At 44.4% G+C, this 14,678-nt stretch overlaps 1 protein-coding gene across 2 annotated transcripts in view; it reads left to right on the top strand.

Moving 5' to 3' along the window:
* adprhl1 (ADP-ribosylhydrolase like 1) overlaps positions 1-14,678 on the top strand; it is a 59,927-nt gene that overhangs the window by 40,019 nt on the left and 5,230 nt on the right. For both annotated transcript variants that reach the window (XM_073046101.1, XM_073046102.1), the window contains exon 6: positions 6,674-6,806. In XM_073046101.1, the coding sequence (XP_072902202.1) occupies positions 6,674-6,806 (133 nt within the window). The remainder of the gene's footprint in view (positions 1-6,673; positions 6,807-14,678) is intronic.

Genomic DNA, 14,678 nt, shown 5'->3' with positions numbered 1-14,678 from the left:
TTTGACCAGCAGTTAAAAACAAGTTGGTACAGAGTCTCACAGGATTTTTGAATCTAACACAATACACAAGCTTTTCTTTTCACAGAGTACTACCATTATACATTCAAGTCAGTATCTAAACAGGTAACAATTACAGTGTCCCTTTCTTTAATATCTTAACATCGTGTACCGTACTAAAGTCTTGTAGCATCAAACTTCAGCTCAATAACCACCTATTTATTTATTTTCTTCAGCAACAAAACTAAGGAGGTGTGATCTTAGCTTAGGTGCATCTACAAAAGTTTATGCAAATACTAATTGTTTCGGTCGTGTTATTTCACCGGCAGGTCTCCAAAGGGGTTGTCTTTATTATTCACAGGTTTTGGCGCAAACCCGTACAACCGGCGTTGCTGTTTAAAAATGGCATTTTCTATTAACCATCGCCTTTTTTCCAGTGAGCCCCCCCCCCCCCCCGTGGGGAACTTGAGTAATTTGGCGAGGTACTCTCCCGCCTTTCCTTTCCACAAGGGTTATTCTCTTAACTCCGTGTCCCCAACCTAGTCCATCATGGGAATTTCCACCCAATTCTTTAATGTTACACAGGTAGCTAACCCTTTTGTCAAGACCATGCAGGCTGATGTGTTTCAGTTTGAACCTTTCCCTCCAGCCGCATTTAAATCTTGGCTTCCTCACAGCGCTTTCTTGAATAACAATAGTGTGTGGGGCACCTTTACATTCCAAATCAACCTGTAATCGATGCGCAGGCATCAATCTAGACTTTAATTTTTTTTCATTCGATTTGGGAACTACAGATTTACCGTTCTCCTCCACAACAACAGTTATCTCCCCATTCATAAACTCCACATTAACTCTGAACACCCCCTTCAGCACAACCATCGGGGAACTCACACTTCCCAAGGTTAACCCTTTCTTCCCCGAACCAAGTCTATCTGACCCAAAAGGACGGCCGTCTCGTCCAGCTGAGTCAAATACCTCAGACTTTTTCTGAGCTCCATGACTAGGTTCAGGACCACGTGCATCCCCATCTTGGACACACTCAAACGGGGCATTGGCCTCTTCCAGGCTTTCAATACCCGTACCCTTTTCAAATTCTAAATTCCCCTGATCCTCCCAGTTACTCTCTGGGCAACTCACTTCCGGAGTAAACTCAACCCCGCGGGCTGAAACAACCCCATCTGCCAACCCAGCAGACTTCTTCAAGGTAAGGGCATCCTTTTCATCTAGGACTGCCCTCATTTCATTATCGGGAACACCTTTAGAATTTTCAACTTCTTCAAACAGTCCTGCCAAACCAGACAGATCATCCATGTCCAACCCTGGACCTTTTAACAGCTTTATCTGTTTCTCATCTTTATTTCCTACCTCTAGGACCTTTTTCTTCGCTAAGGGCAGATCTACCTTCTCTCCCTTACCCCCTTTTACGTTACTATTCCTCATTTTACCACCCTCGAAACCCTCGTGGCACAGGGTCGGTAAAGACGTCTGGGCCAAATGAAAACTGGCCAATTTTAAACTGCTCCCGTTCTCAGCTGCCGCTGTCGACAGGCTGCGAGTGTCCGCGCATGCGGGATAGCTCGGGGACTCTATGGGCGGGGCCTCAACACGCACCGGTCGGCGGGTCATAGTCATGGCCGACCAAACTTTTCCTCCTGCTAAATCGTTCCCAAGGAGGACATCCACGTCAGTTCTCGGGAATTCTGATGGCACCCCCATTTCAACTGATCCATACACCAGCTCACAATCCAAAATGACCCTACGTAAAGACACCCTTTCTGTCCATTTTCCTATTCCTCTCAGGGCTACCTCGCCCATCGGAGGTCCAAATTGTAATACGATACGGTTAATTAATGATAGCTCCGCCCCCCGTGTCTCTCCAAATTCGTACGGGAATTGGTGGGTCCCCCTTCCTCACAGACACGGTTCCGTGTGACAGATAAATCTCCAACCCCTCGCGCTCTCTGCTTATCTGGGACCCTCTTGCCGATTTTCTGATTACCACTGCACACCCGATAGGGATCGCTGCTTTCCATCTCTCTGGATCCTTTCTCGGAGCAAAGCATTTTGATGCAATATGTCCCACCTTTCCACAATTAAAACAGGTTAAACCAGGAAATCTCCAGCTTTCTTGCCTTTCCCCCTCAACCTTACCACTAGCTCCCGGTGGGACCTCTGCCTCACTTGGCAGACTTCCTCGATCGTTCCCACGGTCTCTCTGGGAACTTTTTGGCGAGGAAAACTTTGTCTTGTGGGTTAGGGCATATTCATCTGCGAACCTAGCAATTTCTGAGATGGACTGATTCGTCCTCTCATTCAAATACATCCGGATCTCTTCCGGAACACAACCTTTAAATTCCTCAATCAAAAATAACTCCCTGAGACGCCCATAATTCTCGGCCACCTTTTCCGCGGTGCACCAACGGTCCAAGAGCACACCCTTCTCATGGGCTAGCTCGGTATACGTTTGATTCCACCCTTTCCTTAAATTTCTGAACCTTTGTCTATACGCTTCAGGTACTAACTCGTAACCCCGGAGAATGGCCTCCTTTATTTGGTCATAATTCCCTTCCCCTTCCGGGGGCAATGCTGCATATGCCCGCTGTGCTTTCCCTCATAACACACTTTGTAACAACGCCACCCACTGCTCTCTGGGCCACTTCTGATTCACTGCCACCTTTTCAAAAAGCAGGAAATAACTATCAACATCCGTCTCCTCGAACGGGGGGACCAACCTCAACGCCCGACTAACATCAAACCCCTCCTCTCTCTCTACCCCTTGAGCTCTTCGCTCTTGCCTTCGCCTGTCCAGCTCCAATTCATGGCTCCTTTGTTTCTCTTTCTCGGTTGCTTCTAGCTCTTTTATCTGGAGCTCATGAACCCGTTTCACCTCTAATTCCTTTAGTTTGAACGCCTGCTCCCTTTCTCTCTCAGCCCGTTCCTTTTCCTTCTCAGCTGCTTCCAGCTGCTTTACTTTAAATTCATGTTCCAACCTTACTTTCTCCAACTCTAACTGATCTGTCCCACTCGCTAATCTTTTTTCGGGGATATTTTCCAAATCCTCAGCTGCAAACACCTTCTTCCCAATGTAATACTGAGTTATGACCCTTCGCACTTCCTGCTTTTTCATTGATGACCTCACCTCTGTGAGGTCTAACCCCTTCGCCAGATTTACCAAGTCTAATTTGGTAGCCGCCCCTAGCGCCCCCGGAGTCGGGTTTCTCATAAATTCATCCACGTCCATCTTTGCTGGTTTTCTGTCTGGCTACCTGCGTACCCAGATTCAAGTTTGGACTTACAGCCCGATTCACTGACCCTCCCCTTTGGTTTCAAATCCCGAGACGAGTACCCCACTTGTTACGTTCCCCGTAACTGGGTGACTTACCAGCAAAGATAGAGAGGTCCGCTGAAGTCTGATGGTACTATTTTCAAACGTTTTTATTTATAAAGGGGCACAAACGTATGGTTAATACAAAACATTCAGATCATCTACGTCGTCAATACTCAATCTAAAGCACAGGTATAGTAATAATCAATCAGAAATAAGCTCTATCGTTGCCTAGGGGATAACACTGAGTCCACTGGAAATATAAAAGTCACTCAGAAATCTGCAGGCTTTTCCGTTTGGGAACCGCTGGCATTTCACGTGTTGGAGAGAGAGATTGGTGAGAGAAAAGGGAACACTTGCCCATTGTCTTTGCGAAGCAAATCCCTGTTGTTAGTTAAAAACGGTTTTTCCTTTGGTTTCAGCCACAGACTCCCAATCCGGAATCTAATGCACGTGGCTTCCTTCAAAATGGCTTCCCGCTCTGACGGGAAGCGCTATCGTGTCTTCTTAGCGTGTCTCCTTGGTGCGTCTGAGGGGCCGCCTCGGCAGCCCACCTTTTATCGGGACTTGCAGGGTTGTAGCTGTCAATCAGGGTGGGGTGTGGCAATCTTTCCCCATCACCCAGCCCACGTTGCCCTGAGGGTTTGCACGTAGTCCAGTCCCCATTTCACAAAGGTGTCTCCAAGAGACAATGGCTATGTCCGTAGCTTTTGTCTGGCTGAGAGGCCAGACCACATTCCAAACCTTAAGGCTTCTCTCTTATTTTCCTGAGTCCAATTTCAGCACGTCGATCTCTCTCTTGCGATTCTCACAAAGGAGGGGGCTGGGGTCATAACAGTGACCAGATGTGGAATGATTGATATGTTTCAGGGTTGGAATGCTCTGCAACTATGGTGGAGGAAGTGTCTGGTCACATATCTGAAAGTAATGTTATTGGAGGCATACTCACCCAGGCGAGTGCAAAGCATGCCATCACACTCCTGCCTGGTAGATAGTGGAACAGCTTTATGGACCTAGGGGAGTTCCTCAGTGCAGGAGCTCCAGCCCCTGTAAGTCATGGTATATATTAGGCTGGTTCCAGCTGAGTGTCTGATCCATGGTGACTGCTAGAATATTCGTTGGGGAACTTGTCCTTAGTAATGTCACTGAATCTTGGGGGGGGGGGGGTGTCCATGAGAAATTCCCAAAAGTGAGAGTATGATTTTCCACTTACCAGCCCAAGATTGAGTTTAGTTGGAGGACTGGTCTGATGATTGTGTTGTAGCATGCACACAAGGAAGGTGTGGGGATATGGACATTGTGTAGGTCAGAGGGGTTAGTGTTTGGGTAATTTTGATTTGCTTTTTAGGTGGTTCAGCACAGCATTGTGGGCCAAAAAGCCTGTTCCTGTGCTACACTTTTCTAAACAATTGAAATCTTGGCCACGTGAAAATCGGCATCCATTTGATGTGTGTTCTCTATGTATTGAATCTCTGGGATAATTTGGACACTCTGTGAGAGAAGTCAGTTAGGACTTGAACTCCAAGATACCTGGTGATTATAGCAATGCCCTGGATTGCTACAGTACCTTTACTCTAGGATGCTTAGATGTTTTGGAGATTTTTTTTTGTCTGGAATGGTTCTTCCAGTTAAAATGGTGCTACTGAACATGTGCAACAGCTCTCTAGTAGTTCAAATAGCAAGAAGTCCAACAAAAAAATCACTAAAAACACCTTTTCTGAGGTAAATTGTGTTAAATTATTGCCGTAAACAATGAGGGAAGGTGAAGCAAGTTTGGAGGATGAGCCGGGCTGGTGTGTTGCAGAATCGATGCAGACGGAGTAGGCTATTCCAAGAGGAGTTCTGATGCCTGGGTGTGGGTGTGAGGTTGGATCGTGCACACAGCTGTTTTGAAGAGCTTGAGAGCGGCTTCGGCTGGGTGATGAAATCTGGGCCTGGAGCAAGTTGCTGGTCTGGACCCCGAGCCCTTTGCAGTAGTTGGGTCTTAGTGCGAGGTATAACCTGCTGTTCAGACAATTTAAATGCTGGCTTATATTGGAGGCAGGAGCTGATTTTGCTTACTCTCTGCAATGTTCACTGCTCTCTCCAGGCCATGAGAGCCTTTCATTGCAGTGGTTTCCAGGTACAATGCGAGGTACAAATCCATTATTTGGTCAATTTAAATGCCAGCCCAGATAGACCGAAAAGACAGGGTGTTGAGGTCTGAGGCGAGAGCCGATGTTTCTTGCTCTCCGTGATGGTCATCTCCATGGTGCTGAGTCTACAAAGACCGTCCCAGTTGTTGTGCTCTGTGCCCGCTAATATGATGAGCTGATAAGTAAGGCTTTGGGCCTACTCTGGGCTGCTCTGAGGACTCAGTTTGGTTCAGAATGTTGTTGTTTGCTTCAATGGTTTGCACGATTTGTGATTTTTTCCCCCCCTTTCTCTTGCACATCGTGTGTAAGTCTTTTATTGTATTTTTAAAATTGGGTTCTTTTGGGTTTCTCGCTTTGTGGCTACTGTGAGCAAGCAAATCTCAAGGTTGTATAATTTATACATTCTTCGTTAATAAAAGTACTTGCATCTTTGAATAGTTTGGGAACTGCTTTGGACTAGTTTCAGATCATTACTCTGGATTTATTTGAATTATTTTGGGATCTTTGTTTTGATTGGAAAGATGCTATTGAATTGGAAGGAGAAAGAGTGCAGAAAAGAATTGTGAGTATGTTGACTGGACTCTAGAGAAAGGTTGGGCAAGCTAGGAGATCTGTTTATTGGACTATAAGAGTCTGAAGGATATAAAACCATGAAGAGCATAGGTAGAGTGAAAGCACTTTGCCCCCAGGGTTGAGAAATCAAGAACGAGAGGGCATGAATATAAGCCAAGAGGGAAATAGGAACTTGAGATAACAACTTTTTTTTTACACAGGAATGAAGTGCTAGAGGAGAGGTTCTTGGTGTCCACAGACCCCTTGCTTAATGTACTGTCCATTAGTATAATAAAGGCCTATGCCTGCAGAAATGGTAAAGGCAAGATCGTTAAGAACATTTATAAGACACTTGGACAAGTACGTGGATTGGCAAGGTTTGGAAGGTTATGGGCCAAATGGGACTATCTTGGATGGGAATCCTTGTTGAAATGGCGTAGTAGGGTCAAAGAGTCTGCTTCTGGGCCAGGAGGCTCTCCGACTTACTGAGTCTAGATTTGGTTCTGCTTTGCACAAGTTCTTTCATCTTTAGTTGGTCAGCATTAGTTTAATTGTGTGTGATTGTGTGAAAATTAGGTCAGACAGATGTGCTTGGAGGGGATGGAGGATAATAAATTGTATAAAGTATGAATGACTCACATGTTGTCAAACTAACCCCTCAAAGGTCTACAGGGAATGGAGCTCTGAGGGCGTGGGCGGACGAAGAGGTCATGATGCGCCAATGATCGCCTATGATGCCCTCCTCTCCGTTGGCAACAACTGGACAGAACTGTGTAACCATGCCATGTTCCATGGAGGTAAGAACATAGAAATCAACAGCACATTACAGGCTGTTCGGCCCACAATGTTGTGCCAATCGTGTAACCTGCTCTAGAAACTGCCTAGAATTTCCTTACCGCATAATCCCCTATTTCTCTAAGCTCCATGTACCTATCGAAGAGTCTCTTAAAAAGACCAGATTGTAACCGCCTCTACCACCATCATTGTCAGTGCATTCCATGCCCCACCACTGTAATGAAAGGCTCTGGAACCCTGGAGAGAGTAGTGAACATCACGGAGAGTGAGCAAAATTGGCTCTCGCCTTCGATCTAGGCCTGCGTTTAAATTGTCTAAACAGTAGATCTATTTAACTAATTTTGTGAGTTCTAAAACCAATTGGCTGCACCCATGATGATTAAAGGGGGTGAATACTTATGCAATCAATTATTTTATGTTTTATATTTGCAAGTAATTTAGATCACTTTATAGAGATCTGTTTTCACTTTGAACAAAAGAAATTAAATCCACTGTGATTCAGTGTTGTAAAAGAATAAAACATGAAAACATTCGGGGAGGGGCGGTGAATGCTTTTTGTAGGCTCTGTATGGAACAGAATGAGGCCCTTTGGCCTATCACATCTGTTCCACCATTTCATCATTGCTGATTCACTTTTTCCTCTCAGCCGCAATCTCTTGCCTTCTCCCCATATCCCTTCATGCCCCGACTAATCAAGAATCTATCAAGCAACACACACAAAATGCTGGTGGAACACAGCAGGCCAGGCAGCATCTATAAGGAAAAGCACTGTCTATGTTTCGGGCTGAGACCCTTCGTCAGGACTAACTGAAAGGAAAGATAGTAAGAGATTTGAAAGTAGGAGGGGGAGGGGAAAATGCGAAATGATAGGAGAAGACCGGAGGGGGTGGGATGAAGCTGAGAGCCAGAAAGGTGATAGGCAAAAGGGATTCAGAGCTAGAGAAGGGAAAGGATCATGGGACGGGAGGCCTAGGGAGAAAGAAAGGGGAGGGGAGCACCAGAGGGAGATGGAGAACAGGCAGAGTGATGGGCAGAAAGAGAGTGAATGAGTGAGTAAGTAAGTAAATAAATAAATAAATAAATAGATGGATAAGGATGGGGGGGGGGGGGGAAGCTAACCATATCAGGGATGGGGTAAGAAGGGGAGGAGGGGCATTAATGGAAGTTAGAAAAGTCATTGTTCATGCCATCAGGTTGGAGGCTACCCAGCCGGTATATAAGGTGTTGTTCCTCCAACCTGAGTGTGGCTTCATCTTGACAGTAAAGGAGGCCATGGATAGACATATCAGAATGGGAATGGGACGTGGAATTAAAATGTGTGGCCACTGGGAGATCCTGCTTTTTCTGGCGGACCGAGCATAGGTGTTCAGCAAAACGGTCTCCCAGTCTGCGTCGGGTCTCACCAATATATAAAAGGCCACACCGGGAGCACCGGACGCAGTATACCACACCAGCCGACTCACAGGTGAAGTGTCGCCTCACTTGGAAGGACTGTCTGGGGCCCTGAATGGTGGTGAGGGAGGAAGTGTAAGGGCAGGTGTAGCACTTGTTCTGCTTACGAGGATAAGTGCCAGGAGGGAGATTGGTGGGAAGGGAGGGGGAGGACGAATGGACGTGGGAGCGATCCCTGCAAAAAGCAGAAAGGGGGGGGAGGGAAAGATGTGCTAGAATCTATCAACCTTGGCCTTAAATATACATAAAGATTTGGCTTCCACAGTTGCCAGTGGCAGAAAAATTCCTCAGATTCAACACTCTCTGGATAAAGAAATATCTTCTCATTTCTGTTCTAAAAGGACATCCCTTTTTTCTGAGGCTGTGTTCCCTGGTCTTAGACTCTCCCACCATAGGAAACATCCTCTCCACATCCACTCTATCAAGGCCTTTCACCACTCGATGGGTTTCAATGAAGTTACTCCTCATTCTTCTGAATTCCAGTGAAATCAGATCCAGAGTTATCAGACGCTCTTCATATGACAAGCCATTCAATCCTGGAATCATTTTTGTGGAACTCCTTCAAACCCTCCTCAGTTTGAGCACATCCTTTCTTAGATATGGGCCCAAACCTGCTCACAATACTCCAAGTGAGGCCTCATCACTTCTTTATAAAGCCTCAACATTGCTTCCTTTTTAGTCCTCTTGAAATGAATGCTAACATCATATTTGCCTTCCTCACCACAGGCTCAACCTGCAAATTAACCTTTAGGGAATCTTGTACAAGGACTCCCAAGTCCTTTTGCACCTCAGATTTTTGTATTTTCTCTTCATTTAGAAAATAGTTGACCCTTTTATTTCTTCTGCCAAAGTGCAGGACCATGCACCTCCCAACACTGTATTCCATCTGCCACTTCTTTGCCCGATCTTTAAAACTGTCTACGTCATTCTGTAGCCTCTCTACTTCCTCAAAACTACCTGTGCTTCCACCTATCTTCATATAGTCTGCAAATTTTGCAACAAAGCCATCAATTCTGTCATCCAAATCATTGACATAACGTAAAAAGAATCGGTTCCAACACAGACTCCTGTGGAACACCACTTCACACCACTTCCAGAAAAGGCTCCCTTTATTCCCACTTTTTGCCTCCTGCCAATCAGCCACTGCTTTATCCATGCTAAAATCTTTCCTGTAACACCATGGGCTCATGACTTTAGTTGCTGTGGTAATGTAATGGTTGTTTCTATTTCAGCCTCTTTTGTATGTTATACAGTCACCCATCACGAAACAGGACCGTCAATGACATATCGTATTTCTCCACATTCTTCTCCTCCAACCCCCCACATATCGGTGGTAATTTATAGTTGTTAATTAACCAGCCCACCTCTATGGGATGTGGAAGGAAACTAGAACACCCAGGGGAAACCCACGCTGTCACAGGGAAGACGTGCAAACTCCACACGGAAAGTTCTCACACTGGAGGTAATGTTCAAACCTGGGTCTCAGGAGCCAAGAAGCAGCAGGACCACCTGCTTCAGCATGAGCAGACCTGAGCCTCAGGTGTCTGCAAGATGGTCAGAGACACAAGCGAATACAGATTCTGGAATTTGGAGCAGCAATCTGCAGGGGAAGGTCCATGGGAGGAAGGGAATTATCAGTCTTCAGGGTGAAATCTTGTGTTAGAAAGGGAATTATGAATGATTCAGGTTGAAACCCTGTACGGGGAGTCTGTACAGCATTAAAGTTGGATATGCCCCAAGGTCTGACGGCATATATCCCACAATATTAAAAGAAGCAAGTGAGGAGATTGCTGGGACTTTGACAAAGATCTTTTGTGTCCTCACTAGCAACAGGCAAGGTGTTGATGGACTGGGAAATAGCCAATATTGTTCCTTTGTTCAAGGAAGGAAGTAGGGATAATCCGGGTATTCACATAGAAGGAAGTTATTGTAAAGGATAGTGATGAATAGGCATCGTGCACATTGGAATGACATGGCCTACTTAGAGTTGTTAGCATAGCTCTGTGCAGGACAGGGCATGCTTTACAAACTTAATCAAGTTCTTTGAGCAGCTGACAAAGGGGCCTGATGGAGGCAAGTCACACTGTCTTCATGGACTTTACTAAGTCATTTGATAAGATCTGCATGATATGTTGATTCAGAAAATAAAGATGTATGGGATCCAGAATGAATTGCAAGTTTGGTTTCAGAACTGCTTTGCCTAGAGAAGGCAGAGAGTAGGGGTGGAAATACTATTATTCTGACTTGTGGGGTTCTCCAAGCATTGGTGCTGGTGTTGTTTGTGATATATACCAATGATTTGCGTGGAAGTGTAAAAGCCTGGAGTAGGAAGATTGCAATTGGAACAGTAGTTAACAGCGTAAAGAACTATGAAAGATTACAGATACATATGGGCAGAGAGGTGGCAGATGGAGTTTAACCTGGGCAAGCATGAGTTGTAGAACTCTGGGAGTGCAAATAAAGGGACAAAATATATAGTTAATGGTAGACCTCTGAATAGCATTGAGATACAGAGTGATCTGGGGTCCAGGCCCATAGTTCACTGATAAAGTGGTAAAGAAGACATATGGCATATGCTGCCTTCATTGGTGGGAGTGCTGAGTGTAAGAATAAGGAATTCATGTTTAACAACATAAAACTTTATGCATCCCACTACAGGAAGGACATGGGACCTTTGGAAAGGGTACAGAAGAGGTTTGCCAGGATGCTGCCTCGATTAGAGGGTATGGGCTATGAAGAAAGCTTGGACAAAGGTGTACTCTTTAGAACATGGGAAGCTGAGGGGATATTTGATGGAGTTACTTAAAATTATGACAGGCATATAGTCACAAAGGAGACAGTTATAATATTGCCTAATACCAAACATTAGGCAACATGTTTTTAAGATTAGGAGGGGGGAGTTTAGAGGTGATATGAGTAGGAAGTGCCTGGGATGGTTTCCCACGATTGCTAGTGGAAGCAGGCAGCTTGGTGGAGTTTAGGATAGGTCTTGTTCAAGGCTGGAGCCTGAGCTGGAGGTTGCACAATCAGCATTTTGAAGGTGTCCAAGATCGTTGGAACCTGCTTTGATGGCAGTTCTGAATCTGCTTGGGATCATTAGAACTATTGAGGCTGCTGAGGTGCAGTTTAAAAGGCCTAGACACATGAATTTTAAGTGAATGGATGGATACGAGTGATGTATCACTCAGAGCACTGAGTGCAGTCTGACCGAAGGAGAGATCGCTCAGGGGAGTGCTCAGACTGAAGATGTAGGGGAGAAGGAAGAAAGAGATAATAAAGTTGTTTGCACCATTAGGAATAAACAGAGAGTAAAAGGTGAAGAGTTTCTTAAATGCATCTATTTTAATGCTCGGAGCATTGTAAGAAAGGTGGATGAGCTTAGAGAATGGATTAATACCTGTAAATATGATGATGTAGCTATTAGTGAAACATTGTTGCAGGAAGGGTGTGATTGGCAACTAAATATTCCTGGATTTCATTGCTTCAGGTGTGATAGAATTGGAGGGGCAAGAGGGGGAGGTGTTGCATTGCTTGTCAGAGAAAATATGACAGCAGTTCTTTGGCAGGATAGGTTAGAGGGCTCATCTAGGGAGACTATTTGGGTGGAATTGAGGAATGGGAAAGGTGTAGTAACACTTATAGGGGTGTATTATAGACCACCTAATGGGGAGCGAGAATTGGAGGAGCAAGTTTGTAGGGAGATAGCAGATATTTGTAGTAAGCACAGGGTTATGATTGTGGGAGATTTTAATTTTCCACACAGACTGGGAAGCCCATACTGTAAAAGGGCTGGGTGGTTTGGAGTTTGTAAAATGTGTGCAGGATAGTTTTTTGCAGCAATACATAGAGGTACCAACTAGAGAAGGGGCAGTGTTGGATCTTCTGTCAGGGAATGAAATAGGTCAGGTGATGGAGGTACGTGTTGGGGAGCACTTCGGGTCCAGTGATCGCAATGCCATTAGTTTCAATATAATTATGGAGAAGGATAGGACTGGACCCAGGATAGAGATTTTTGATTGGAGAAAGGCTAACTTTGAGGAGAAGCAAAAGGATTTAGAAGGAGTGGTTTGGGACAATTTGTTTTATGGGAAGGATGTAATAGAGAAATGGAGGTCATTTAAAGGTGAAATTTTGAGGGTACAGAATCTTTATGTTCCTGTTAGGTTGAAAGGAAAGGTTAAAAGTTTGAAAGAGCCATGGTTTTCAAGGGATATTGGAAACTTGGTTTGGAAAAAGAGGGAGATCTACAATAAATATAGGCAGCATGGAGTAAATGAGGTACTTGAGGAATGTAAAGAATGTAAAAAGAATCTTAAGAAAGAAATTAGAAAAGCTAAAAGAAGATATGAGGTTGCTTTGGCAAGTAAGGTGAAAATAAATCCAAAGGGTTTCTACAGTTATATTAATAGCAAAAGGATAAAATTGGTCCCTTAGAGAATCAGGGTGGACAGCTATGTGCGGAGCCAAAAGAGATGGGGGAGATTTTGAATAATTTCTTTTCTTCGGTATTCACTAAGGAGAAGGATATTGAATTGTGTAAGATAAGGGAAACAAGTAGAGTAGTTATGGGAACTATGATGATTAAAGAAGAGGAGGTACTGGTGCTTTTAAAGAATATAAAAGTGGATAAATCTCCGCTACTGACAGGAAATTCCCTAGGACCTTGAGGGAAGTTAGTGTAGAAATAGCAGGGGCTCTGACAGAAATACTTCAAATGTCATTAGAAATGGGGATGGTGCCGGAGGATTGGCGTATTGCTCATGTTGTTCCATTGTTTAAAAAGGGTTCTAAGAGTAAACCTAGCAATTATCGACCTGTAAGTTTGACGTCAGTGGTGGGTAAATTAATGGAAAGTATTCTTAGAGATGGTATATATAATTATCTGGATAGACAGGGTCTGATTAGGAGCAGTCAACATGGATTTGTGCATGGAAGATCATGTTTGACAAATCTTATTGAATTTTTTGAAGAGGTTACTAGGAAAGTTGACGAGGGTAAATCAGTGGATGTTGTCTGTATGGACTTCAGTAAGGCCTTTGACAAGGTTCCACACGGAAGGTTAGTTAGGAAGTTTCAATCGTTAGGTATTAATATTGAAGTAGTAAAATGGGGTCAATAGTGGCTGGATGGGGGATGCCAGAGAGTAGTGGTGGATAACTGTTTGTCAGGTTGGAGGTCGATGACTAGTGGTGTGCCTCAGGGATCTGTACTGGGTCCAATGTTGTTTGTCATATACATTAATGATCTGGATAATGGGGCGGTAAACTAGATTAGTAAGTATGCAGATGATACTAAGATAGGTGGTGTTGTGGATAATGAAGTAGGTTTTCAAAGCTTGCAGAGAGATTTAGGCCAGTTAGAAGAGTGGGCTGAAAGATGGCAGATGGAGTTTAATGCTGATAAGTGTGAGGTGCTACATTTTGGTAGGAATAATCCAAATAGGACATACATGGTAAATGGTAGGGCATTGAGGTGGAATCTCATGTGGATAGGGTGGTGAAGAAAGTTTTTGGTATGTTGGCCTTTATAAATCAGAGATTTAGGAGTATAGGAGTTGGGATGTAATGTTAAAATTGTACAAGGTGTTGGTGAGGCCAAATTTGGAGTATTTTGTACAGTTCTGGTCACTGAATTATAGGAAAGATATCAACAAAATAGACAGAGTACAGAGGAGATTTACTAGAATGTTACCTGGGTTTCAGCACCTAAGTTACAGGGAAAGGTTGAACAAGTTAGGTCTTTATTCTTTGGAGCATAGAAGGTTGAGGGGGGACTTGATAGAGGTATTTAAAATTATGAGGGGTATAGATAGAGTTGACGTCGATAGGCTTTTTCCATTGAGAGTAGGGGAGATTCAAACAAGAGGACATGAGTTGAGAGTTAGGGGGCAAAAGTTTAAGGGTAACACGAGGGGGAATTTCTTTACTCAGAGAGTGGTAGCTGTGTGGAATGAGTTTCCAGTAGAAGTGGTAGAGGCAGGTTCAATATTGTCATTTAAAGTAAAATTGGATAAGAATATGGACAGGAAAGGAATGGAGGGTTATGGGCTGAGTGCGGGTCAGTGGGACTAGGTGAGAGTAAGCGTTCGGCACGGACTAGAAGGGCCAAGATGGCCTGTTTCTGTGCTGTAATTGTTATATAGTTATATGTACAGGGGAAGGGCATTTCGTATAAATTGGCCGTCAGATTGGCACAGTATTGAGGGTTGACCTGGCCTGTCCAGTGCTGTACTATTCTTTGTTCTTAGTTCTGTTGTTTCTTTGCTCAATTGTCAATATGCATGTCATGGTAGGACCAATGCCTCACAAACTTTAGAGACCTGGATTCAGTCCTGGCCTTGAATGCTGTCTGTGTGGAGTCTGCATGTTCTCCTTGTGACTGTGTGAGATCCCCCTGATGCCCTTGCACTAAGAGAAAGCAGA

The sequence above is a fragment of the Hemitrygon akajei genome, chromosome 5 (genome assembly GCF_048418815.1).
Source record: "Hemitrygon akajei chromosome 5, sHemAka1.3, whole genome shotgun sequence".
NCBI lineage: Eukaryota > Metazoa > Chordata > Chondrichthyes > Myliobatiformes > Dasyatidae > Hemitrygon > Hemitrygon akajei.
Note: the sequence above shows the minus strand (reverse complement) of the source record. Positions and strands in the feature narration are given on the sequence as shown.